Source organism: Notolepis coatsorum (genome assembly GCF_963971535.1).
Source record: "Notolepis coatsorum genome assembly, chromosome: 6".
In the NCBI taxonomy this organism is placed as follows: domain Eukaryota; kingdom Metazoa; phylum Chordata; class Actinopteri; order Aulopiformes; family Paralepididae; genus Notolepis; species Notolepis coatsorum.
In genome coordinates, this window is record NC_140170.1 from 51,440,066 (window position 1) to 51,466,366 (window position 26,301).

The following is a 26,301-nucleotide window of genomic DNA, read 5'->3' on the forward strand; positions in this document are numbered from 1 at the left end:
GTGATCCATCTCCTGGTTATGTAGACTGTCTCTGGTTAAACTACCACAGTGATCCATCTCCTGGTTATGTAGACTGTCTTCGGTTAAACTACCACAGTGATCCATCTCCTCATTAGACTGTCTCTGGTTAAACTACCACAGTGATCCATCTCCTCATCATTAGACTGTCTCTGGTTAAACTACCACAGTGATCCATCTCCTCATTAGACTGTCTCTGGTTAAACTACCACAGTGATCCATCTCCTCATCATTAGACTGTCTCTGGTTAAACTACCACAGTGATCCATCTCCTCCTCATTAGACTGTCTCTGGTTAAACTACCACAGTGATCCATCTCCTCATTAGACTGTCTCCGGTTAAACTACCACAGTGATCCATCTCCTCATCATTACACTGTCTCCAGTTAAACTACCACAGTGATCCACCTCATCATTAGACCGTCTCCAGTTAAACTACCACAGTGATCCATCTCCTCATTATTAGACTGTCTCTGGTTAAACTACCACAGTGATCCATCTCCTCATTAGACTGTCTCTGGTTAAACTACCACAGTGATCCATCTCCTCATTATTAGACTGTCTCTGGTTAAACTACCACAGTGATCCATCTCCTCATTAGACTGTCTCTGGTTAAACTACCACAGTGATCCATCTCCTCATTAGACTGTCTCTGGTTAAACTACCACAGTGATCCATCTCCTGGTTATGTAGACTGTCTCCAGTTTAACTACCACAGTGATCCATCTCCTGGTTATGTAGGCCGTCTCCGATATGGTCTTGTTTTCATGTAGCAGTAGACTAATGACAGGGCCTTAATAAGGCAGGACTCTAGCCACTCAGAGATGTGGAAACCCAGAGATAACATTCCACAAACATTCAGGAAGGACATATCGTCTCTCTATGAGGAATGCATGTTGGGTCCTTTAATAACATGGTGTCTTAACGCGGTGTCTGTGGGGGACACACCCGAGACTGGTGTGGGATTTCAGACAGATGACAAGTGTAACATAGTTAAAAATGTAGTTTTTGCCAGAGCCTAACATTGTATTATTTCTAGGGCTGCAACTAATGACTAATTTGGTAGTCGACTAATCTGCCGATTATTTTTTCGATTAGTCGACTAATCGAAAACCAATGTAAAAAAAAAAAAAAAAAAAAATTTAATGACCTATCTTTGTGAAAGTGGCTTCTCAGCTCTGGTCCAGCTGAAGACAGAGCAGAGGAACAGATTGGACATTGAGCATGACCTCAGAGTTGCTTGTCTACCATCACCCCAGACTTTGAGACTCTTGTCAGGACCAAACAACAACATCATAACATGATGATCCCATAGCAAATTAAAATAATGACTCATGAAACATTTGAATTTGGATCTTTAAGCCACTTTAAATGAAAATGTATTTGAAGAACAATACAGCAATCACTCATAACAAGATAAATAAATTAAATAATACAAATTAAAGTGGAAGTGTACTTTAAATAACGTTTGTTTGCTGTGTGTGAGAGGAGTCCGTGTGTGTGTGTGTATGTGTGTGTGTCTTACTCTGATCGCTGTGTGAGTGAGAGGAGTGTGTGTACTGTGTAATTTGTGTGTGTGTCTTACTCTGATCGCTGTGTGAGTGAGAGGTGTGTACTGTGTAATTTGTGTATGTGTGTGTGTCTTACTCTGATCGCTGTGTGTGAGTGAGAGGAGTGTGAATGTGTGTGTGTCTTACTCTGATCGCTGTGTGTGAGTGAGAGGAGTGTGTATGTGTGTGTCTTACTCTGATCGCTGTGTGTGAGTGAGAGTGTAATGTATTGTGTGTCTGATCATCATCTCCTGCAGGGGAACAATGTTTTCAATGTCCAAAATTTGCTATGGGATCATCATGTTATGATGTTGTCTGGAACCCTGAGAAGCCACTCTCACAAAGATAGGTAGTGCACAAAAAAAAAAAAAATAATAATAATTTAATGACTAATCGACGCAACAATTTCTCGTCGACGATTTTTTTATAATCGACATCGTCGATTATGTCGACTAATCGTTGCAGCCCTAATTATTTCTAATGGAGCCTCTTGTGGAGTGCTCTGCGTGCGTTTTGTTCCTCGCGTGTTGCCTAGGGGCTCACAACGATTAATTTAGATTACGATTATTCAGGCAACGATTCAATGCATCATGAAATCTCTTCATTTGACCACGATTCGATACATTTTCAGTACATATTCTATCAGTTAATTCCCCAAAAAAGATATATACACAAATGTGGCTGCAGGGGGAGCTGATTCACTCAGCATGGATGGACTATAGGTCCGGTGGCGGCACGGTGGTGTAGTGGTTAACACTGTCGCCTCACAGCTAGAAGGTCCAGGGTTCGATTCCCGCTTGGGGACCAGGTTTCCATGATGCCAGGTACCCAGGTGGGGTATCTCCCGGCCTTTCTGTGTGGAGTTTGCATGTTCTCCCCGTGCTTGCAGGTGGTTTTTCTCCATTTTCGTCCTCTTCTGTACTCGTCGATATGTACTCCTTCTCCGTTGCTTCCATTACTACTGTTTACACAAATTTCTCGTCGTCTGTAACTTGGCAACAAAGAGAGCTGCTATTGGTCGAGCGCAAGATACGTGACCGAACTCGCACCAATTACGTCAAATAAAACTATGCAGTGACCAAGTATCCGTTCACGAGGAAAGATCTAGTCCTGACTTTAAAATTATGATTGCGCAAAACGGGCAGGATTGTAAATGGAGAACTTTTTTATTCCTAAATCTACACCAATATATCTTTCACCCAGAGTGAAAATTGCGTAGTCCGCCGAGGTGGGAACGGGATGAAACGATACAGCCTTCACCTTACGGCCTAAGATATGATATTGCTATCCATCTTCTTGTTTGACTCTGGAGAAGACGTAAGCACATTTGCCACAATGTTGGTGTTAACATCTGATTTCCACTTGTGAAAGTGGAAAGTATCACTATACATGTTCAAGCACACATACACACACAGACACACAAACAACACCCCACTAGAGAGACCATCTATATATGCACCAACCACTGTATCCTGTGGGAAGATTAGTCTGTGTAACGAGTAGCAGTCCATCAGTACGGCAGTAATTGCTTCCTTTGCATGGCACTGTGGCACATGCTAATTGTATGCTATGATAATTATACATAATTTGTGTAGAAAATATAGCACAGTCTGTTTATGCGTTTGTGAGATAGTGGAGCTCAATGAGAGCTCATCTCAACACCAGCTCATTAAAAATACACATCTCAAAACCCGTGGGGTTTCCCACTTAAGAATACCCATGTATTTAAACTGGACAAAGTGTTCAGAGTGGGCTCTATATGTCCATTGTGTATTTTAACTAACTATATAATGGGTTTATAATCATGTATTTAAATCATGTATTTAAACTATAGAATTGGTTCTATGGTTCCATCATATATTTTAACTATAGAATGGGTTTAGAATCATGTATTTAAACTAGTGCTGTCAATCGATTAAAATATTTAATCTGATTAATTGCATGATTGTCCATAGTTAACTCACGATTAATCGCAAATTAATCGCATTTTTTATTTTATTTACCATAAACTGATCTTTTTCAAGTTCCAAGTTTTAATACTCTTATCAACATGCGAGTCAACAAATGCTTGCTTTATGCAGCCATTTAACACAAAAGGATGACCCTCATGCATTGCAAATTTGCATCAAATTCAAAACAGAGTGATGTGCAAAATAACTTAAAAGAAAATAATAATTTAAAACAATGAATAAAGTGTGCATGAAATAATAGGGGAAAGAAAACGTTAGGAACTTGTTACATTCACCCACACAAGGGCTGAGTAATCGCACACCCCCCTCTCTCTCTCTCACACACTCTCCCAGCTCTCTTTCTCTCTTGCCCCTTCCTCATCTCTCACCCCCCCCCCCTCTCTCTCTCTATCTCTCACACACACACACACACACACACACACACACACACACACACACACACACACACACACACACACACACACACACACACACACACACACACACACACACACACACACACACACACACACACACACACACACACACACACACACACACACACACACACACACACACACACACACACACACACACTTTGAGTCAGAAACAAACATAGTATCAATGAGAGTATCAATAATACACCCGAGTGAAGTCTAGTAAAAAATTTATAAAAGTGTAATTAAAGAAATTTAAAAAAAATCTAAAAAGTGAATCGTGAGTTAAAAAAGATAGTGGTGTTAATAGAATCGTGGTTAACATGTCAATACCGCGTTAACTTTGACAGCCTACATAATTTGTTCTATGGTTCCATCATGTATTTAAACTATAATAGGATGGGTTTAAAATAATGTATTTAGACTTAGTACCTTTGACCAATTCTCACATTTTACTGAATAAAAAATTATATTTGATGTTTTTGTTCTGTGTGATATTTGACTTAAAAGCTCTAATACTCAAAATCAATTATTTGAAGGTGATGTTGGTTTTATGTTTGAAAATATGTTACAGATTTTATTTTATTTTTTATATGCTGTTGGCATAAATATTCAACCCCTGTGTTGTGGAAGCTCCAAGTTTTAGAAATGATTGTCTTGCTAACAAAGCAAATACCAGCGCCACTAAAGACATTTCAATGGGATTTTAAATGTACAGTGAACTCTCCATCAGAATACTCCAACACAGTACAATATGTAGTTGACTTCTGAGTGTTATCCGGTCCCTGAGGGTTAAAACAATATATAAATCACCCTCTTGTCAAATACAGATAGGTGACATTTCAGTGGCTTTTTTCTGTCCGATTTCTCCATTGACTTCCATAGTAAAATTGGACACGGAAAAGCCAAAATGTCCATCTATACTGTAGGTGGGAATCATAACGGAGGAGAGAGTGAAACCTGTGATCAGAATAGTCGCCCTTATACATTATCTCACTCATTAACTCATTCTGTTAAACTGTGGAGCTCTACTACCGTCTAGTGGTTCGAGTTGGGATTGCAATAACATGTGCATGAGTGAATGTCCTGGGAGCAGAGACAAAATATTCAAACCAGTTTCCTTGCAGCCTAAATATGATGGCATTTTACATAAATGATTGCAGAGCACTTCCCACCCAAATAAAATAACGCTTTACAGATGTGTTGATGACGTACCGGACCTCCTCTCCTGCGAAGTCGAACACCTTGGTGATGGTGACCGTGGAGGACGGTTCTCGTGGTTTAGCTTCTGTACAGGCTGGAGGCGACGTAGATACCGAAGACTCAGCCTGACAGACGGACAGACGCACAGAAAGACCGCACACAAACACAAATACAGTGAATATCCAATACCATGGTGCTAGTCATATTTTAACAGGTTTTAGGGGCAGGTGTGGAGGGTTTGGGTCTCGACCAGCTATGGTTTGTGTTTACTGACGTGTAGAATCCTTAACTTCTGTAGTGGTAGGTTTAAATTCTAGTACCCTCTATATGCTAGTGGTTTGAGCGGCAGGTGTGGAAGTTTGGGGTCTAGACCAGAATACATTCTGTGAGTTTAGGGTGAGAACATACTATCTGTCTATTGTTGGTGGTCTCTGTGACAAGTGTTGAGCCTTTGGTGTTGAGGCTTAGGGGTCTGAGGTTTCAAACATAGTACCTTCTGTGTTGGGGTTTCAAACCTGTTTGGGTTAAGAGCCTAGTATCTTCAGTGTTTTTGGGTTAAGAGCCTAGTATCTTCTGTGTGTTTGGGTTAAGAGCCTAGTATCTTCTGTGTGTTTGGGTTAAGAGCCTAGTATCTTCTGTGTGTTTGGGTTAAGAGCCTAGTATCTTCTGTGTGTTTGGGTTAAGAGCCTAGTATCTTCTGTGTGTTTGGGTTAAGAGCCTAGTATCTTCTGTGTGTTTGGGTTAAGAGCCTAGTATCTTCTGTGTGTTTGGGTTAAGAGCCTAGTATCTTCTGTGTGTTTGGGTTAAGAGCCTAGTATCTTCTGTGTGTTTGGGTTAAGAGCCTAGTATCTTCTGTGTGTTTGGGTTAAGAGCCTAGTATCTTCAGTGTGTTTGGGTTAAGAGCCTAGTATCTTCTGTGTGTTTGGGTTAAGAGCCTAGTATCTTCTGTGTGTTTGGGTTAAGAGCCTAGTATCTTCAGTGTGTTTGGGTTAAGAACTTAAGAGCCTAGTATCTTCTGTGTGTTTGGGTTAAGAGCCTCAGCCTAGTATCTTCTGTGTGTTTGGGTTAAGAGCCTAGTATCTTCTGTGTGTTTGGGTTAAGAGCCTAGTATCTTCTGTGTGTTTGGGTTAAGAGCCTAGTATCTTCTGTGTGTTTGGGTTAAGAGCCTAGTATCTTCTGTGTGTTTGGGTTAAGAGCCTAGTATCTTCAGTGTGTTTGGGTTAGACGCCTAGTATCTTCTGTGTGTTTGGGTTAAGAGCCTAGTATCTTCTGTGTGTTTGGGTTAAGAGCCTAGTATCTTCTGTGTGTTTGGGTTAAGAGCCTAGTATCTTCTGTGTGTTTGGGTTAAGAGCCTAGTATCTTCTGTGTGTTTGGGTTAAGATCCTAGTATCTTCTGTGTGTTTGGGTTAAGAGCCTAGTATCTTCTGTGTGTTTGGGTTAAGAGCCTAGTATCTTCTGTGTGTTTGGGTTAAGAGCCTAGTATCTTCTGTGTGTTTGGGTTAAGAGCCTAGTATCTTCTGTGTGTTTGGGTTAAGAGCCTAGTACCTTCTGTGTGTTTGGGTTAAGAGCCTAGTATCTTCTGTGTGTTTGGGTTAAGAGCCTAGTATCTTCTGTGTGTTTGGGTTAAGAGCCTAGTATCTTCTGTGTGTTTGGGTTAAGAGCCTAGTATCTTCTGTGTGTTTGGGTTAAGATCCTAGTATCTTCTGTGTGTTTGGGTTAAGAGCCTAGTATCTTCTGTGTGTTTGGGTTAAGAGCCTAGTATCTTCTGTGTGTTTGGGTTAAGAGCCTAGTATCTTCAGTGTGTTTGGGTTAGACGCCTAGTATCTTCTGTGTGTTTGGGTTAAGAGCCTAGTATCTTCTGTGTGTTTGGGTTAAGAGCCTAGTATCTTCTGTGTGTTTGGGTTAAGAGCCTAGTATCTTCTGTGTGTTTGGGTTAAGAGCCTAGTATCTTCAGTGTGTTTGGGTTAAGAGCCTAGTATCTTCTGTGTGTTTGGGTTAAGAGCCTAGTACCTTCAGTGTGTTTGGGTTAAGAGCCTAGTACCTTCAGTGTGTTTGGGTTAGGAGTCTAGTACCTTCTGTGTGGTGGTGGACTGTGTGCCAGGAGAAGAAGGTTTGGGTCGGGATCCAACGTCACTCAGGAAACTGGCCCAGAGGTCGTCTGACTTCTTTTTCTGTCTCTCATCACCTGCCCCCGTTGTTCTCCCCACCTCTTCCTCCTCTGGCTCCTCCTTCTTCACCTCTGCTCCTCCATCCTTCTCCTCCTCCTCCCCCTCTAGTTTCAGACCTCCTTTCTTTCTCTTTCTGGGGACATCAAAAATGTCATTAACAAAACAGAATAATAAATAATTACAGCGTAACAACAGTGTTTCTCGTTTCCTTTCTTCTTTTAGCCGATAATGACTGAAGCGGTCTTTAATTCTGACAACTAGCTGAAATACTCCCTGTATATTCCCTCAGTAAATTACTGCATTTAACTTTAGAAGAAAATAAACAAATGGTTAAAAAGAAAAGTATTTTACAATTCACGGAAAATCAACATACAACAGTAGTAAAGAAAATAAGAAAAGCTGGATGCCATAGCAAGCACAGAGTTTAGCATGGTCAGATATATGCACGTATACAAAATGAGAAAAAGTATTTTTTTTTCATGACAACTAAGCTTTGGGACGTTTCAGTGTTTCTGACTTTCAGCTAGAAGGATAATCCCAGGAGTGGATGATGTCAGAGGCCCCCAGATCAGCCTCTCATGACATCACTGTCCTCTCCTCAGCTCCCAATCATCCTATGGACCCTTTCCACGGACATGTCATAGGAGGGTAAACACAGGTGCAGCTAAGGACAGGTCGGCCTGATCAAGGTGGTGCCAGTGAACCAGCACTGACAGTGTTTAACCTGTTATTACTATACAAGACACACTGGTCCTTATGAGCAAAGAAGAAATGAGCCCCATGAAAACATTGAAACAACGTAGTATTTCTAGATAAAATATAAAAAATTTGATAATCATTTGTGTTAAAAACACACAGGCGTAGGCTATAACAACATTTTAAAAACAATGACTTGCATCCGTTTCTGAGAACAGAGAGAGAGAAAGAGATTGTGAAACAGGAGGACATGAATGACATGCTTTCTATCTCTCTTTCTCCCTCTCTTGACATGATGTATGCATATTGTTGACAGAACCGGAGGGACATTCGTCTCCAGAAGAAAAAACCTATCCAAATTGTTCACCGTGTGTAAACTGGCACAGTGTTAAAACGCAGTGTGGAGACAGGGCTGGCCAATGTGAGACTAGTGTGTGTTTGGCTCCATTTGTCGATCGTTCTGCTAGTTCATCTTGGGGTTCAGCGACCAAACTAGAGAGCTGGAGAGAGAGAGCTGAATGCAAATTCTTGTCACTATGACTATGCGTGTGGCTCCTGGTACAACAGCGCCCCCAAAGGTCAGAAAATAAAACTACAGACATCACAAAACAAGCTAATCAGGGTAATACTAAGGCTACCCGCCCGAACCCACCTTGACCCATCACAATTTGAGAACATGAGATGGCTAAAGGTGGACAGAGTCAACCAAATAGGGATGTGCCTAGTTCACAGAATCGTGCACTGGGTAGTGCCAGTGTACTTCAACAACTACTCAACCGACACCCATGCATACCCAACTAGGCGTAGCTCAACTGACTTTGTGCCAGTCAGATTCAGGAGTTGTATGGGGAAGGAGTCATTTTTATATTCTGCAGCTGTCTTTTGGAACAGTCTGCCCAGTGACCTGAAAATCGTAATCAATGCTGTTAGATTCAAGTCCAGCCTAAAGACATGGCTCAAAAGGGACTATAATTAACCCAGACACTCAGCTAAAAGGCACCCTTACATGTTTTTAATGCGTCTGTTATGTATATAAATAGTAAATGGTATATGTGATGTGTTGTGATGTCATGTCTGTATGATGCATGTCTAAGCATCTCATTCCCCTACCCTCCTACAAGGACCACAATGGAAATAGGCTCCGAGCTTTCTTGTGTACATCCTTGGTTGGCAGTATCTCCTGACTGTGCTTTCTGTCACACATGTTATTTTATATAGTCAAATAAAGTCATTCATTCAATGAATCCCGGAGCTAGTCGTATCTTGGAACGAATAACACTATTATTGCCCATTTGCACTTTGATGAAAGTTGAGAAACCATATTTGTGATGTAATAAAATACGCATTCAGTAGAGAGTATAGCATATTCAATTTGATATGTTTAAATGGGTTTTTTAAGCTGTGTGGTAAAAATGTATTATGTAGAATCAGGATGTGAAATGAGCAGATTGTGCGTGGCACCCCTGGACAGTTGTCATGGCACATCAGGGTGCCACAGCACCCACTTTGGGAACCACTGCTGAAGTCAGGTGTTTGTGAGGATGTGTGTGTATATATGCGGTCACAGTTACTGCAGATTATCTCACTCACACACACACACACACACACACACACACACACACACACACACACACACACCTCATGGTGATGTCTTGCCCCTTTATCTTCCTCTTCCTCTTGGTGACATCACCAGGACGTGGCACGCCATCGTCCTCGTCGTCTAGAGGCTCCTCCTTCTCACACAGGTTCATATCGTCTTCACTAAGGTTGTCATCTAGAGAGAGAGAGAGAGAGAGAGAGAGAGAGAGAGAGAGAGAGATGACAGGAAATAAAAGAGGGCATAGAGGGCGGGGGTTGTGTTTTTAGATGGAAAGGACCTCTATGACCGGCAATGTCACTCACTCACTCACAGTTAGCCACTCTGCTTCTAATAATAATAATAATAATAATAATAATAATAATAATAATAATAATAGATCAAATTTATATAGTGCCTTTCATAGAACCCAAGGTGGCTTCACAATCAGGACAAAAAATAGGGCTAGGGAAATAGGGGGGAAAAAGGGGATGAGGGAAGGTAAGGGATAATGGAGTAAATGGACCTAGTCTAATCTAAACTAACTGATGGGGAAAAGCCTTGGTGAAGAGGTGTGTTTTTAGAGCAGTTTTGAAGGTGTCCAGGGTTGGGGCGTTGCGGATTTCGGGGGGGGGAGAGAGTTCCAGAGGGTAGGGGACGCCACGCTGAAGGCTCTGTCCCCGAAAGTCCGTAACCTGGTGCGAGGGATGGAGAGGAGACCTAGATCAGAGGATCGTAGGTTCCGGGATGGAGTGTGCTGGTGGAGGAGATCAGACAGGTCTCGGGGGGCGAGGGCATTCTAGTGGTGGCTCACAGGCCATGCGCTCTTTCCACAGAGACAGAATGTTAAGGATCCCCTTCAGATATATTTTTAAACCCTTCAAAAATTGTTAAATGATCCAACAGCATCTCTACACACCTGTACCCTCATTAAGAACGTATCGATCCATGAATTATGCAAATTGAAAACAAGCGGCCATTGATATTTACCAGGAATCCCAAGTGAGCAGCTTAAATTCTTTCAATACATGTCAACACCTACTCAGCTTTCTGTGTACGCTGAAGCTAAAAGGTGGCAGGAGGTCACCACATATTGGACCGTGATAGGTTCAAGCTAGAGATTCACCCATCGGTTTGAGAACTAGGTTAGTAGCCACATTATCGATAATGTCATGTGATAAGTCTGATGGATGTGGTGGTGACGTCAGGCAGAAGACATTGAAATATCTTCATAGGGCCTAACAAAAATAATGGTTGGTTTCAGGTTGCCGACCGACCCTGCCGATTTAGGTGCGACCCAATATATTTTATGAGTTTTTAAAAAAAAGTATATATTAAAAAAAAAAAAAAAAAAAAATCCGATTTTTTTTTTTTTTAGAATAAAGTTTCATAGAAATCTTAGTCAAACATTTAGTATTATGGATATTAAACATGCTGGCAGAGTACATGCATCCATGTTGTTGTGAACATTTTAATTAAATAAAGAAATTCCCTATCCATAGTCGCCGTGGGAAAGAATAAAATAAAAAAATAAAATAAAATAAATTCCCTACCTACCCATGGCCAAACTGACAACCAACCTGAAACCAACTATTATTTTTGTTAGGCCTAGGAATCCTGTGGCTATGGACCACTACATTGCACACACACACCATTACAGTATATCTGTATAAATGTTATGATGAATTGAAAATGGGGGACCCTGATGTAAACAAGACGAAAGTATTTCTCTGGTCTGAATGAATGAATGAAAACTTTATTTAACAGATTGCAGAATGGGTACAATACAGTACAGTAATGCAGTAATACAGTAATGCAGACCAGAGAAAGACTTTCGCAGACCAGAGAAAGACTTTAGTCTTGTTTACATCAGGGTCCCCCATTTTCAATTCATAGTGCATCTGCATCCCCTTAACAATAATTGTGTGTGTATTGTATCAATCACTGGCTATGACGAGATACCATGAAACACACACACAACAACACACACACACACATTGATTGAAAACAGATTGCAGAATGGGTACAATACAGTACGGCTCAATACACACAATTGTTAAGGGGATGCAGACCAGAGAAAGACTTTCGTCTTGTTTACATCAGGGTCCCCCATTTTCAATTCATCAGGAATCACACACACACAGAGAGAGTTGGTTCTCACCTGACGGGACGTAGTCAACATCATCATTTGACGAATAGCCGTCCGAGTCATAGTCCGAGTAACTCATAATGTTATTATTATTAATGTATCCTCCAGAAAACAAACGGCTCAATGAAATAAATGGCTAGCAATGGTCTGAGAGAGAGAGGGATAAAGCACGAGGTAAACCCAATAATATCTCTGAAATAACACCAGATTGGTAAGCAGCTCCTCAGCTCAGGTTGTTGTGGAATAATGTTCAAGGTTCGTAGTCGGTTGGTTCTTCTCCTAAAGCTCCATGGAAAACGTGGGAGCCATTAAACACCTATTTTCCTTTGTAGTTCTTTCGGGTGGGAACAAAAACACTTCCTACAGGGCTTTCGGAACAAAAACACTTCCTTCCGGTCAACTACGGCGAGAATATAGGTTCATTATTTGCACGGTACGCGAAACTCGTTTGCTGAGAACAAATCACACACATTTATTTCATTTAGACTTTTTTTTTTCTATGTCCATTGAACGAACGTGTTTTATAAGTGTTGATAACACAGAAACTATATGATACGACCAATGTATTCGTTTTTACTATATTTGTTCACACAATCATCAGATGACGAGCGTACACGGTGACGTCGAACAAGTAGTGTTGACAAGCCAGCTGGAATAAAGCTTCCGGTCTGAAAAAACCTTTCAAGATAAAGGTCCACATGACAATCATTACAATGGTTTTCAGAGTAATGAGACTGCAAAAGCTCAAAACAGAAGGATATTCTTCAGACACAAAACATATACCAATGTGTACTTTTTGTAGATAAATAATTGTATATTTCTTAGCTAAATGAAAACAGTTAAAATCATACCGTTATATAAGGCTGGAGATAAACATGTATTATCTAACACGTTTCATTGCTCCCACCATTTTCTAGAATATTGGAAAAGATATTATATAAAAGACTAGATGATTTCTTGACACAACATAATATACTGTGTGGACAGCAATATGGGTTTAGAACTAATAAGACAACTTTGCTTGCAATAGAATTTGTAGAGGAAATATCAACTGCAACAGAATAATATAATGTGGGGGTATTCCTGGAAAAAAGCATACTTATTATTGAAGAAATAAAAAAAATATGTGGAATTAGAGGAGTAGCACATCTTGTTAAGTTACTTGGAGAATAGATATCATTATGTCCAAATAAATCATTTCAATTAACAAGGCTACTTGTGGGGTTCCCCGACCCCGAGGCTCAGTGTTAGGTCCATTATTGTTTATTCTGTACATAAATTATATATATTTCCATATTAAAAGATCATATTATTTACATTTACATTTTGTCATTTAGCTGATGCTTTTATCCAAAGCGCCTTACAAGTTCTGTACGACAAGTCAGCAGGAAGGGCACAACTCTATCAGCTGAGTAACAATGTTCATCAAAGTGTTGAAACTTGAGTGCTGCAGTGTTGAGTGCATAGTAGTAGAAACATGTTAGTATTAGGAAGAGTGCATGATAGTAAGTAGAGGACAGTAGGAAGTGTGTTTTTAGTCGACGGCGAAAGATTGGTCGGTTTTAGCTGTCCTAACAGTGGTGGGAAGTTCGTTTGTGGAGCAAGGACCAAGAATAGGCATCTTCTCTTTGATGACCCTCCCTGAACTTGGATAGGCGGCCAGAAGATGTAGAGCGGAGGGGTCTTGAGGGTGTGTACTGTAGTTAGAGACCATTGACCGGAGGTAGGTGGGAGCCGTTCCCTTCGCTGCGCGATAGGCCAGGTCGAGGACCTTGAAGTGGATTCGTGAGGCAATGGGGAGCCAGTGCAGGTCTCTAAGAAGTGGGGTGACATGGGCTGACTTTGGTAGGTTGGAGATCAGGCGGGCGGCTGCGTTCTGAACGAGTTGAAGTGGCTTGGTGGCGGTGGTCGTTAGACCAGCGAGCAGTGCATTGCAGTAGTTGAGGCGAGAGATGACTGTTGATTGGACGAGGAGTTGGGTGGCTTCTTTTGTCAGGAAGGGGCGGATCCTTCTGACGTTGCTCAGGAGGAATCTGCGGGTTCCGTCATAATCTGCCCTTTGGACTGAACATAGACACTCCTCTGCCGCCCTCTGGCAGTCTGTTTGCGGTACTACAGGTATTACAGGCCACCGCCCTTTGTATGGGTCTTTATTCACCTATTCTGTCAAGTCTGTTGTCTATCATTTCTATCATGCTCCCTGTGTATCTGCTATCAGTCCTGTGTTCTCAGTGTTTGTATTGATATTCTTGTTCTAGTCTAGTCCTGAATTCCCAGTGTTGTTGTGATATTCTTGTGTCCTTGTCTGTCAGCCAAATCAAATCAAATCAAATCAAATTTATTTATAGGGCCCGACAACACACGTTAATGTCCCCATGCGCCGTACAGATCTTCTTTAAACAAGTCAAGAAGAAAACATAACAATAAGTCAAGAACAGAACAAGAACACCATAAGGTCCAAACATTTTTAGATGAATGCAAATAAATGAAAGAATGCAAGCACTCCCAGCTGTTTTCCATCATAATCAGTCTGTATATATATGTGCCGCCCACCTGTTACCAGTGTTACGCCATTGTTCTGTTTACCCTGTATTCCCAGTCTCTCGTTATTCTGTTCTCCCCATGTCTTCGTGTATCCTATGCCTTCGTGTTCCATGCCATTCCTGCCTTCCGCGGAATTGCCCTTGTTATTCTGTATTTCCCTGTGAGTCCGTTCCTGCTTCCTAGCCACATTTTCCAGCCCAGCTGAGGCTTTTGTTTCCGTGTTTTGAAGTTCGGTTTTGTTTGGCCCTCCTGTAACGTGTATCCTCGTGCACCATTCCTCCAGTAAAACTTGTCAATTGCAACGTCGACTTGTGCCTCGTCTCTCTCACCCTACACTGTCCTGCGCTTGAATCCTACACCTCTCCTAAATTCCCCATTACAACAGGTTCTGGTTGTTGCAGCAATGTGAGCGGTGTTCAAGGTGACGTGCAGTTTGCGAAGGTTCTTAGCCGAGGCCTCGATCTTATGGTGAAAGAAAGAAGCTTTGGCAGTAGTAATTGTTTTGGAGAAAGCTAACAAGAGGTTGTGATAGGTAGTGATGTCACCAGTGAGGCGTGCCTTTCTATACTTCCTCTCGGCCACTCTCAGTACCTGTCTTTCTTCTCTCACTGCATCCGACAGCCATGGACTGGGTGGGGAAGGGCGGGCAAGCTTCTCGGCCAGGGGACAGAGCTTGTCGAAGGAGGTTGAGAGGAGGGCTGAGAGGAGGGTGGAGGTTGCCGTATCTGGAGGGAGAGCAGAGAAAGTCTCACTCAAAGGTAGAGCGGATAGGATGTCGGAGGAGAGGGTGGAGGGGGATAGGGAGCACAGGTGGCATCTGACTGAGATGGTTTGGGTTGGGGTGGATGGTTTGGGGTTAAGCATAAGAGTTAGTGTGAAGGATATAAAGAAGTGGTCAGATACATGGAGGGGAGTTACTGTGGTGTTAATACTGCTGGAGTTACGGGAGAATATGAGATCCAAGGAGCTGCCTGCTTTGTGAGTGGGAAGCATGACAGTGGGAGTCAGGTCAAAGGAATGTAGGAGAGAGACCACTGTGTCTGATTTTTTAATTTTTTATTTGTATCCTCTTTTTCTCCGCCTGATTTTCTATTTTTCTCCCCATCCCAATTTTAGTCGTTATGCCAATTCCCCCCCTCCCCTACCTGGTTGTTGTGCGCATGTTCCTCCTACTGGTCGGTACAAGGGAACCCTGAAGTCCACCACATGCTTCCTCCGACACATGTGGAGACAGCCAGTGGCTCTCTTCTCACCTGGCAGCGAGGGCTCTCATTGGTGAAGTGTAACGCGTGGGAGGTCACGCTGCCTTCACCATTTCCTGCCTTTCACTGAGCAGGCGCCCAGACCTGACCTGTAGGCGTCGCTGTCCACAACGCCAGATTACCACCCTCGACTTCCCTCCCGCTAACTCAGCCAAACGAGTTAGTATGACGATCGGCCCAAGCCGCAGGCAATGCTGACTCCGGGAGTCGAGACCGCAGCCTCTTGCATTGGTGACGAGCACAATCTCCGCTACGCCATCCGACCGCCCTTCACTGTGTCTGACTTACACGAGTCAGGCAGGTTGAAATCACCCATTAACACTTTCAATGCCAACAATGCTATATGTCGTTTGTTCATGCCGACCGTTTATTGCCAACGACGCTATATAGCGTTTTCTTTTTATTAGCGATTTGAATTAATATTTCATCAATCTAGTATCACGTCAGTGCTGCAAACTCTCTCTGAGCTCCATTGGGAAAATACCGCCCCCTATCGTCTCCCAGATGGTAATGCACCCTTTTGGAATACATTTATGACATACCAGATTTGCAAATACAGTAGTTTGTGATACGAAAAGAGTCCAGAAAAAAGAGTATATACATTTGACGTAGAAACTGTACATTGGAGGAGGTTGGGTAGGTGGGGGGGGGGGGGGTGGGGGGTACTGTACATTGGAGGTGGTTGGGTGGGTGGTGGGGGGGGGGGGGGGTGGGTGGGGGACACTGTACAACTGTACAAGCAAAACTGTACATTGGAATATTGACATGACCATACTTGGTAATTTTTACTGTACATTGGAGGGGGTTGTGTTAGGACATTTACAGGGGCCAGTTTCGAATTGCAGTCTCCCGTAGGTTTTTTATTTTTTTAATATTTTTTTTTGGCGTTTTATCGCTTTATTTCTACTGGGCAGTCCAGTAGGGAGAGACAGATGAGGAATGGGAGACAGAGTGGGGGGAAGACATTCGGCAAATAACGACGGGTTCGGGAGTCGAACCCGGGTCGGCCGTGTTGCGGCTGAGCGCGCTATGTGGTTCGCTGGAGCGCCCAACCCGTAGGTGTTTTTTGAGAGTGTTTTTGAAAGTGGGTAGTGATTCACATTCCTTTACAGCTTTGGGTAGGGCGTTCCACATTGATGTGGCATAATTGCGAAACGTGTTTAGTCCCTTGTTTGAGCCAAATCTGGGTTTAACATGATTTGTGGAGCTCCCTCTGGTGTTGTGATCGTGGTATTCACTGACCTTTGGGAAGTATTTTGACATGTACATGGGTACCTTGGTCGTGTAGTGTATCTTGTAGACCAGGCCCATTGCAAGTTGCTGTACTCTGTCGTCTACTCTAAGCCATCCTAGGTTGTCAAAGTGGGCAGGGGTGAGGTGGGTTCTAGGAGTAAGGTCAAGCAGTAGTCTGACCAGTTTGTTTTGAGATGTTTGTAATTTGGTTTTTAGCGCCTTTGAGGTGCTTTGGTACCATGAGGTGCAAGCATAGTCGTAGTACCCTTGAATGAGTGCTCCTGCCAGAGTCTTCAGGGTATTCTTGTTTACCAGTGAGGAGATCCGGTACAAGAATCGAGTTCGTTGGTTGACTTTTTTTATTACATTGGATGCCATTTTGTCACAGGAAAGATTTGCCTCTAGGATGGAACCCAGGTAGGTAATATCTTCTTTCCTTGTGACAATATTGTCACCCACTGTAACTGAGAAGCCGTCGGTCTTGCTGAGTTTGTTATTTGAACCGAAGAGAATGGACTCTGTTTTGCACATGTGTAATGATAGTTTGTTATCAGCGAGCCATATGCAGATTTTGCCTAGTTCTGAGCTGAGGGTTTTTTCAACCTGTAACTTGTTCTTGTCAGAGACCAGCAGGGCTGAGTCGTCCGCAAACAGGAACAAGTTGCAGTCACAAGCTGACGACATATCATTTGCATAAATTAGGAACAGTAGCGGACCTAGTATGCTTCCTTGTGGAACACCACAGCTTACTGTGAGGGGGGAGGGGTAGGGTACCGTTTACCTCCACCATCTGCTCTGGAGACTGTACATTTGGAGGGGGTGGGTGGGTGGGAGAGAAATATACATACGGCGGGGAGAGAATATATACATGCGGTGGGGAGAAGACTGTCTATTAGGAGGTAATAAGGGGTTTGGGCATTTACGGTGGCCAGTTTCGAATTGCAGCCTCCCGTAGGTGCTCTTTAAGAGCGGTTTTAAATGTGGGTAGGGATTCACATTCCTTTACAGCTTTGGGTAGGGCGTTCCACATTGATGTGGCATAATTGCGAAACGTGTTTAGTCCCTTGTTTGAGCCGAATCTGGGTTTAACATGATTTGTTGAGCTTCCTCTGGTGTAGTGGTTGTGGTATTCACTGACCTTTGGGAAGTATTTTGACATGTACATGGGTACCTTAGTCGTATAGTGTATCTTGTAGACCAGGCCCATTGCAAGTTGCTGTACTCTGTCGTCTACTCTAAGCCATCCTAGGTTGTCAAAGTGGGCAGGGGTGAGGTGGGTTCTAGGAGTAAGGTCAAGTAGTAGTCTGACCAGTTTGTTTTGTGATGTTTGTAATCTTGTTTTTAGCGCCTTTGAGGTGCTTTGGTACCATGAGGTGCAAGCATAGTCGTAGTAGCCTTGAATGAGTGATCCTGCCAGAGTCTTCAGGGTATTCTTGTTTACCAGAGAGGAGATCCGGTACAAGAATCTAGTTCGTTGGTTGACTTTTTTTATTACATTGGATGCCATTTTGTCACAGGAAAGATTTGCCTCTAGGATGGAACCCAGGTAGGTAATTTCGTCTTTCCTTGTGACAATATTGTCCCCCACTGTAACTGAGAAGCCGTTGGTCTTGCTGAGTTTGTTATTTGATCCGAAGAGAATGGACTCTGTTTTACCCAGGTGTAATGATAGTTTGTTATCAGTGAGCCATATGCAGATTTTGCCTAGTTCCGAGCTGAGGGTTTTTTCAACCTGTAACTTGTTCTTGTCAGAGACCAGCAGGGCTGAGTCGTCCGCAAACAGGAAGGGGGTGCCATCTTCTGGGAAAGAGCTTAGAAGCATGTCCAGCTCGTCTGGGAGGTTTACAAGGGGACCTGGGGGGCAACAGAGAGTAACAATGGTGAGATTGAATGGATTAGAGACAGATTCTGCATGATATTCGAGAGAGGAGAGTGATATTAAATGTCTAGACCATGAGGGAGAGGTCAAAAGACCAGTGGCTCCACCACTTCTGGAAGGTCATGGTGTGTAAGTGAAGGTATAGTTTGTACTTAAGGCTGCAGGTGTTGTCGAGTTATCTGGCATCATTATCCAGGTCTCAGTAAGCAGTAGTGCCAAATTTCCCTCTAGTGCCAAGTGTATCTTGTAGACCAGGCCCATTGCAAGTTGCTGTACTCTGTCGTCTACTCTAAGCCATCCTAGGTTGTCAAAGTGGGCAGGGGTGAGGTGGGTTCTAGGAGTAAGGTCAAGCAGTAGTCTGACCAGTTTGTTTTGTGATGTTTGTAATCTTGTTTTTAAGCGCCTTTGAGGTGCTTTGGTACCATGAGGTGCAAGCATAGTCGTAGTACCCTTGAATGAGTGCTCCTGCTAGAAAGTAAGTAAAATTAAATAAATATACAAAATTAAATAAATAATAAAATTAAAAGTAAAATAACACACCGAACAAATGAGAATAGATAAATATAACTTTAAATTAAACTTGTTTACAAATACTACGTTTTACACACACAAAAAAAGTCCACACTTTTATTTTGAAAGCGTCACCTAAACAAAAACTCTCTCTACTGATTCCCGCTGGCTTGACGGTGACAGTCTGTGGACAGAGCTAGCTCTGCTGCTAGCAGCTAAGCTAACACACTAGAGCCAGATCTGTGGGACTCCTCGTCCATCACTCTCTCATGGTTCCCCCGGCCCGTCCCCAGGCTGTGTGTCCCGCAGCACAGTGAGACATGCAGGGCGGCGGCGGCACGGAGGTCGGCTTCGTCCAGCAGATCCTGAGTCTGAACCTGGTTCCGAGGAAGAGCGGCTCCGGCGGAGGCAACGACACCTCGCTCAGCGACTTCTCAGGTGAGCAGCTAGGCTAGGCTAACCTTTAGATGCTAACAACACAGTTCAACATCGACCCGTTGTTATGATAAAGAGGCAGCTATAGGTGTTACTTTGTTATTTGATTAGTGAGGGATTGTTGTGTCCGACTGTTGGATTGTTTTTGCAATGTTGTTGTTGTTAGCTCGCTAGCTGCTGCCATTAAGTTAGCACTGCTAGCTAACTGCTGGGCTGAGTGTTTAGTTTAGTTGTGGTTGAAGTTGCTGGAGGCTATAGCTGCTTCCTGGTTGTTTGAACACGTTTGATTCTGTTTAGATTTATAGGGCTGAACGATTTGGAAATAATATGTACATATTTGGACTGATATTGCAATCTGCGATATGATTCACGATATTAGAGTGATTTGGTATGTATATACTCTCTTTTCTGGACTCTTTTGTATCACAAACAGTACTGTATTTGCAAATCTTGTATGTCATAAATGTATAGATGTAACAGTACTGTCTATCTGTATGTCATGTATGTCATATATTATGTTATGATGAATTGAAAATGGGGGACCCTGATGTAAACAAGAAGTCTTTCTCTGGTCTGCATCCCCTTAACAATTGTGTGTATTGAGCCGTACTGTATTGTACTGTACCCATTCTGCAATCTGTTAATAACGTTTTCAATCAGTCAATCAAGTGCATCTTTACTCTAATTTTCATTGAAACACATGACGACAATGGTGTCGTTTTTGTGGGTATCTGTACCAAAAAATATGTTTTCTTAAATCTTGTAGAATATGATTTGTAGGTCAGGACATCTCTGCACCACCACCACCACCACACTATTTCATGAGACACGCATAGTATTTTTTAGGGTGAGATAGCAGGGCAACTGTAGTAGATGCCACATAGAAGAAGTGGTATTCATTATCTGAAACCTGGGAGCCTGAAGATTAATGTAGCTCAGCACTGTCAAGTTTTTCTATAATAATCTGTAATTAACATTGTGTTTTGGTTAGGCGTCCATTATCATTTTTGAAAGTTAACCGTGTATAAGAGGCAGAGCTAATACGACATTATGTTGTTATGAACACGCATGATGGCCAGTCCCAGGCCTCATAAGTTGTGTTGCAGCAATTATTTGGTTGATACCATTTGATTAAGAATTTTGCATTTTTCTGTGATTGGATGGCAAGCACTTCTATTCTGGAAATTGCTCAGACCCCCCCCCCCCTTCCAATGGTCAATAAACACAGGACTTATACATTCTCTGAATGTCCTATGTCTCTAGTTTGTGGTTAAGTTTCATGAGGCTGTGATTATACTAGAGGTCACAATACAGGGTGTCCGCGGATCCTTAAAAAGTCTTAAAAAGTCTTAAATTTGTTTATCAATAATTAAGGCCTTAGTTTGTCTTAAAATGTCTTAAATCCATTTTCAGAGGTCTTAAAAATGCCATAGACAAAGACATAGATTTAATAATAAATCGCTATCTGACTGAATAGTTTGGTTTGTTTAGACAAAGAAATAAAATAAGTCGGAGCGATTCGATTGAGCCTATTTTGAAATCGCCTTTCACGCAAAATGAAATGTGGCTCGGCTCTACCCGTAGTGTTTTTAGCTGTGCTATCTGAGAACAGCGCGCGTGTGTGTGGTCAAAATGCCGGGAGGCTGCCGTTTTAATGAGCTCTGGCTCGAAAATATCAAATATAAGTCATGGTTGAAAAGAGGAGAACATCCTCGAGTAGCCGTCTGCAAAATATGCAGAAAGGACTTGAAGATTTTTACGATGGGGGAGAGTGCACTTTCGAGCCACATGCAAGGTGAGCTAATGGATCATATTATTAACGTGTCTCAGCCTGGCTCGACACTACAAGTGCTCCACACCGGTCTCCGTAAATGTTAGTTTTAAAAATACCACTTCAATAATCGAAATAGTCAAGTAACAGGCAGAATACACTATTGGAATTACAAACTTGTGTTTACCGGACTCTGTTTTCACCGCAGTGTTTTGAAATACGCAGCATGTAGCAAAGCCTTAACGTTAGGCGAATCAACGTTAGCTAATTTCCTTTCATGTATTTCAAAACACGAAAACTTGTTGTGTATTGAAATGGTATTTTATTTTTATAACGGAACATTTACGGAGACTGGCGTGGAACTGGTGTGGAGCAGTTGTAGGTTGGAACGCAGTAACGTACTGTATATATGTGTATGTCATAAATGTTATGATGAATTGAAAATGGGGGACCCTGATGTAAACAAGACGAAAGTCTTTCTCTGGTCTGCATCCCCTTATTATTGTGTGTATTGAGCTGTACTGTATTGTACCCATTCTGAAATCTGTTAAATAAAGTATTCATTCAACCAAACCACAAAAACAAAACAACTGGATGAATGAAAACTTTATTTAACAGATTGCAGAATGTGTACAATACAGTACATACACACAATAATAAGGGGATGCAGACCAGAGAAAGACGTTTGTCTTGTTTACATCAGGGTCCCCCATTTTCAATTCATATAGACATTCCTGATGAATTGAAAATGGGGGACCCTGATGTAAACAAGACGAAAGTCTTTCTCTGGTCTGCATCCCCTTAACAATTGTGTGTATTGAGCTGTACTGTATTGTACCCATTCTGCAATCTGTTAATAAAGTTTTCAATCAATCAATCAAAAACATACACAACATAGAATAGATAGAATAGAAATACTTTTATTATCCCGTGGGAAATTTGACACTGCAAATCGCTCAACATTTAAACATTTAGACAGGACAGGTCACTAATTAGAATAATAACACAAATCAATCAAGTTGCCTGGGATAAGAGTAGAGTAAAATAGAATAAAAATGAAATAAAATATACAGAAATAAATACAGTAAAAACATACATGACATCATGACATTTATGGCATAGGGACATGCATGACATACAGGTATATACTGTAGTACTGTTACATTTGTGACATATACGATATGCAAATAATATACAGTACTGTTACCCAGAGATCCTAACAGAAAATATTATATATATATGATAGGGATGAGACTGTACATTAGGGGGGGGGGGGGGGGGGGTTGGACATTTACGGTGGCCAGTTTCGAATTGCAGCCTCCCGTAGGTGCTCTTAAAGAGCGGTTTTGAATGTGGGCAGGGGTAAAGTGGGTTTTAGGAGTGAGGTTAAGCAGTAGTCTGACCAGTTTGTTTTGTGATGTTTGTAATCTTGTTTTTAGTACCTTTGAGGTGCTTTGGTACCATGAGGTGTAGCCAGGCATAGTCGTAGTACCCTTGAATGAGTGTACTGAGAGTACCCATGATTTTTGCCATTTTGTTATCGTGAAATTGGTATTAAATTTAATTCTGAGTGGCATTAAAAAGTCTTAAAAAGCCTTAAATCTGACTGGGCTAAACCTGCAGATACCCTGCAATAGGTCATTTTATACAGTGCGGTCAAGTTTCAGAAAATGGTGTTACTACAATGAAATGGCTACTATGGGGAATAACATAATGAATGAATGAAGTTTATTTTCGGTCTTGTTTACAGACAAATCAAACACCGTGTGGACTTACAAAAGGAAAAGAAAAAGAAAAAAATCACAAATGTACATATTCAAGGCAAGCTCACACACAAAAACCAAAATCAACGACAGAAAAAAGGGAATAGGCTGAAGCACATTGCTTATATTTGCCTATCCCTTACAAATGCTTAAAAACTAAATATATTTTAATATAAGAAAGAAAAACTTAAAATATGCTGCAAGATATAATTTTTTGAAAGAAAAAACAAATGTTTGATGTTTTTACTCAACTGTACTCCTGAATTATTTTATCCTTTAAGGCTTTTTAAAATCTTCCCTGAGAAGTACACAACTTCAACCCGTCACTAAGGCTATTCCATAATTGAACTCCCAAAATTGAAACACATCTAGCTTAGGGCTGGGCGATATGGCAAATCATATCGCGATAACGATATGATAATGTTATCATATCACTCGATATCGATAATTATCTAAATTGTTATAAGTAAAAAAAAAAAAAAAAACAGATGTATGTTTATTTTGCAGCAATTCTTTGTCGTTGCCGCCATCTTTAGTGTTACATCCCCTCACACTCCAGTTCTCAGGCTGCAGCTGGTTTAAAAGCGAAAGTAACCCGGCTTCTCTGCTGGCTGTGGCTCCAGGGGAGTTGAACAGTTCTGGCTCTGCTAGTTTCTTTTTTATCTTTTGGCGCTTTTTTGGTGGACAAACCACCGCACATGTGCACCGTGACTCGTGACTGGAGTCTAGTTCTGCTAGCACACATAGCCTACTGTGTACAGACGGTTTCAAACTGTATTTTAAATTAGAAAGCAAACAAAATAAATGGACAAGAGAAAAATAAATCTCAATTTGGTCAGTATTGTCATTTGGACAAGCAAAGCCATTACTTTAAGTTGCAGGCAAGAAAGACAAGTCTGTCCACTGACTCTGGTTTTAAAACTGCCCTGTTGCAGGTCACACATTATTTTTTTCCCGATATCGATTATTAAAATATATCGCGATATTTATCGTTATCGTTATATCGCCCAGCCCTCTAGCTTTTACATTAGTTCTTACCTTTTTACATGTTTTAAGAATACAATAATCACATAATGAATACAATTGGGCTCATTGGATCCACAAGAGTTTCAGATTTCCAATTCCAAGACTGTTTATGTTTAGCCTCTTAACCCATTCAGTGCCAACCACGAGATTAGTCGGGTTAACTCGCCATGCGTTGAGTGCCAAGACCAGAGAAAACTCGGGTTTTAATAGTTATTTCTTTTATTAGCAATATCCATGAATTTTTCATCCATCCAGCCTGACTGGGAATGGGTCTGAGCTCGAAAAGGGCAAATACTAGGGGTGGGACGATACATCGATCCAGATCGATATATCGATCTATTATCAATAATCAAATAGGATCGATGCCACGTAAAAAGATCGATTCATATTGCGATACTCTTATTTTGAAAATCCGGCGACGTCATCGCCCCGCGCCCAGTGTTGTGAAACTCCAACTCCGTTTAACATCAACAGCACACAGCAGTAGCGTCTAGAGCGTCACTAGAGCAAGACTAGTGTGCCTATTCTGTGACCCAAAACATGTCCCTGCTGTTTTATTCCACAACGGGTCCAATGCATCTAACCTGCTTTGCAATCCTCGTCACTCCATTATGCCCACGTCGCGTTAAAGATCGAAGATAACGTTACGTTAGCGTGAGCTAACAAGCTAACCCAGAGCCATAGGCAGAGAGAAGTGGGGACTGGGAGGGTGCATTCTCTGGGATAGCCCCACTAACAGGATCTGGCCGGTACTGCACCTTGGGACTCCCAATATGCTTTTCCAGCCAAAATACAGCTCTGTGACAGTGAATAGGATATTAATATCGAGAAAAAAAAAGAAATGAACCAAAAACAGTGAACAGGAGGTGTAACTGAGGGGTACAATTCCCTGACTGTATTACTAGATATGATACTTACTACCACTACCTTTGTACTTAATATTCGGCCACCCAGTACACGGCATAAATATATTATCATAAACACTCTCACGTAGATGAAACGGATCCAACACAAATGTACGAAGTCGAAACAGGTCTTTATTTCTACACAGCGATGGTGTGTAGAACAAGCACTTAATCACTTAATTACATTTATGAATTGAAATAGTATGCACTTTTATGGCAAAGAGTATTCGTCGGTATATCAATAGAGAATGTCCAATCTCTGAAGGCGCAGGTGGTAAATATACGACCTGGAATAGTTAAGGAATAACAGCAATGATACTTTAATGATTATATACTAGATACACTAGAGGGGGTTAATCCGGTCGCTTGTAAGCCGACAGGAGTAGGAGGGGGGGGGGGGGTAGAATCCGGCTGCCTCGTCCGGCCAAGGGTATCCCAGGTGAACCCACTGTAGTGCCGTTCAATGCGCCGGCGATCCTTGGACCACAGATGAAAGCAGGTGGACTCTTTGTGGGCCGGCTCTCTCCGGTCCACGGGGGAGAGACGTGAAGCGACCTCGTCTTGCAGAGCGTCTCCTCACCTTGCGTCCTCTCCAGGGGGGGGGGTTCCAACACACGGCAGTGTCGGGGGTCTTTATCCATGGAATAATCAAAGTATACAAAGCATAATCCGTGCCTGGGAAGGCGGGCTGTCGTCGGTAGAATAATCCGGTATACAGGTCCACTCGCTCATCGGCTCTGGGGCTCCTCGGGTGCAGCTTCACATGGGGTCAACCACCCTGGGTAAGCAGCCAGTTCTCTGCCCGAAACGATGGGGTACTGACTACGGTAGCATTCTCACCGCACGAAGCACTATATATTAACAGACTATTATTAGCTTAAAAGACTACGTCCAACTCGACGATATAGTGCCAAATATGACTATTCAAATATTAATATACACGATGTCTCAATACCGATGGTAGGCGAACTTGGCCTTACTCCCACACGTGGCGTCGCGGGGAGGCTTTACGTCTGTGACTCTATTGGAGGGTAAGAAACTGGACTGAAAAGAAAGTCCTACTTTAGTAGCGCAGTATATATACGCACTATGAACAAATAGTCCCATTAGTGGTGCGGTAGCCAGATTCCTACGCGGAACTAGGACTTGTTCGTACATGTGGAGCGGTACGTTTGAACTGGGTCTGAGGGGTATGGCAGCCTGGCACCAAGGTCTCGACCAATAGTAG

At 42.2% G+C, this 26,301-nt stretch overlaps 2 protein-coding genes across 2 annotated transcripts in view; one reads left to right on the forward strand and one right to left on the reverse strand.

Moving 5' to 3' along the window:
* cfdp1 (craniofacial development protein 1) overlaps window positions 1–12,104 on the reverse strand; it is a 49,800-nt gene extending 37,696 nt beyond the window's left edge. The window contains exons 1-4 of the mRNA XM_084317642.1: window positions 11,758–12,104; window positions 9,659–9,794; window positions 7,229–7,457; window positions 5,169–5,281 (exon numbers count right to left, since the gene is read on the reverse strand). Of these exons, the coding sequence (XP_084173768.1) occupies window positions 5,169–5,281; window positions 7,229–7,457; window positions 9,659–9,794; window positions 11,758–11,824 (545 nt within the window). The 5' untranslated portion in view covers window positions 11,825–12,104. The remainder of the gene's footprint in view (window positions 1–5,168; window positions 5,282–7,228; window positions 7,458–9,658; window positions 9,795–11,757) is intronic.
* A 7,308-nt stretch (window positions 12,105–19,412) lies between these two features.
* The window catches only part of tmem170a (transmembrane protein 170A), a 57,921-nt gene continuing 51,032 nt past the window's right edge, over window positions 19,413–26,301 (forward strand). The window contains exon 1 of the mRNA XM_084316050.1: window positions 19,413–19,611. Within this exon, the coding sequence (XP_084172176.1) occupies window positions 19,494–19,611 (118 nt within the window). The 5' untranslated portion in view covers window positions 19,413–19,493. The remainder of the gene's footprint in view (window positions 19,612–26,301) is intronic.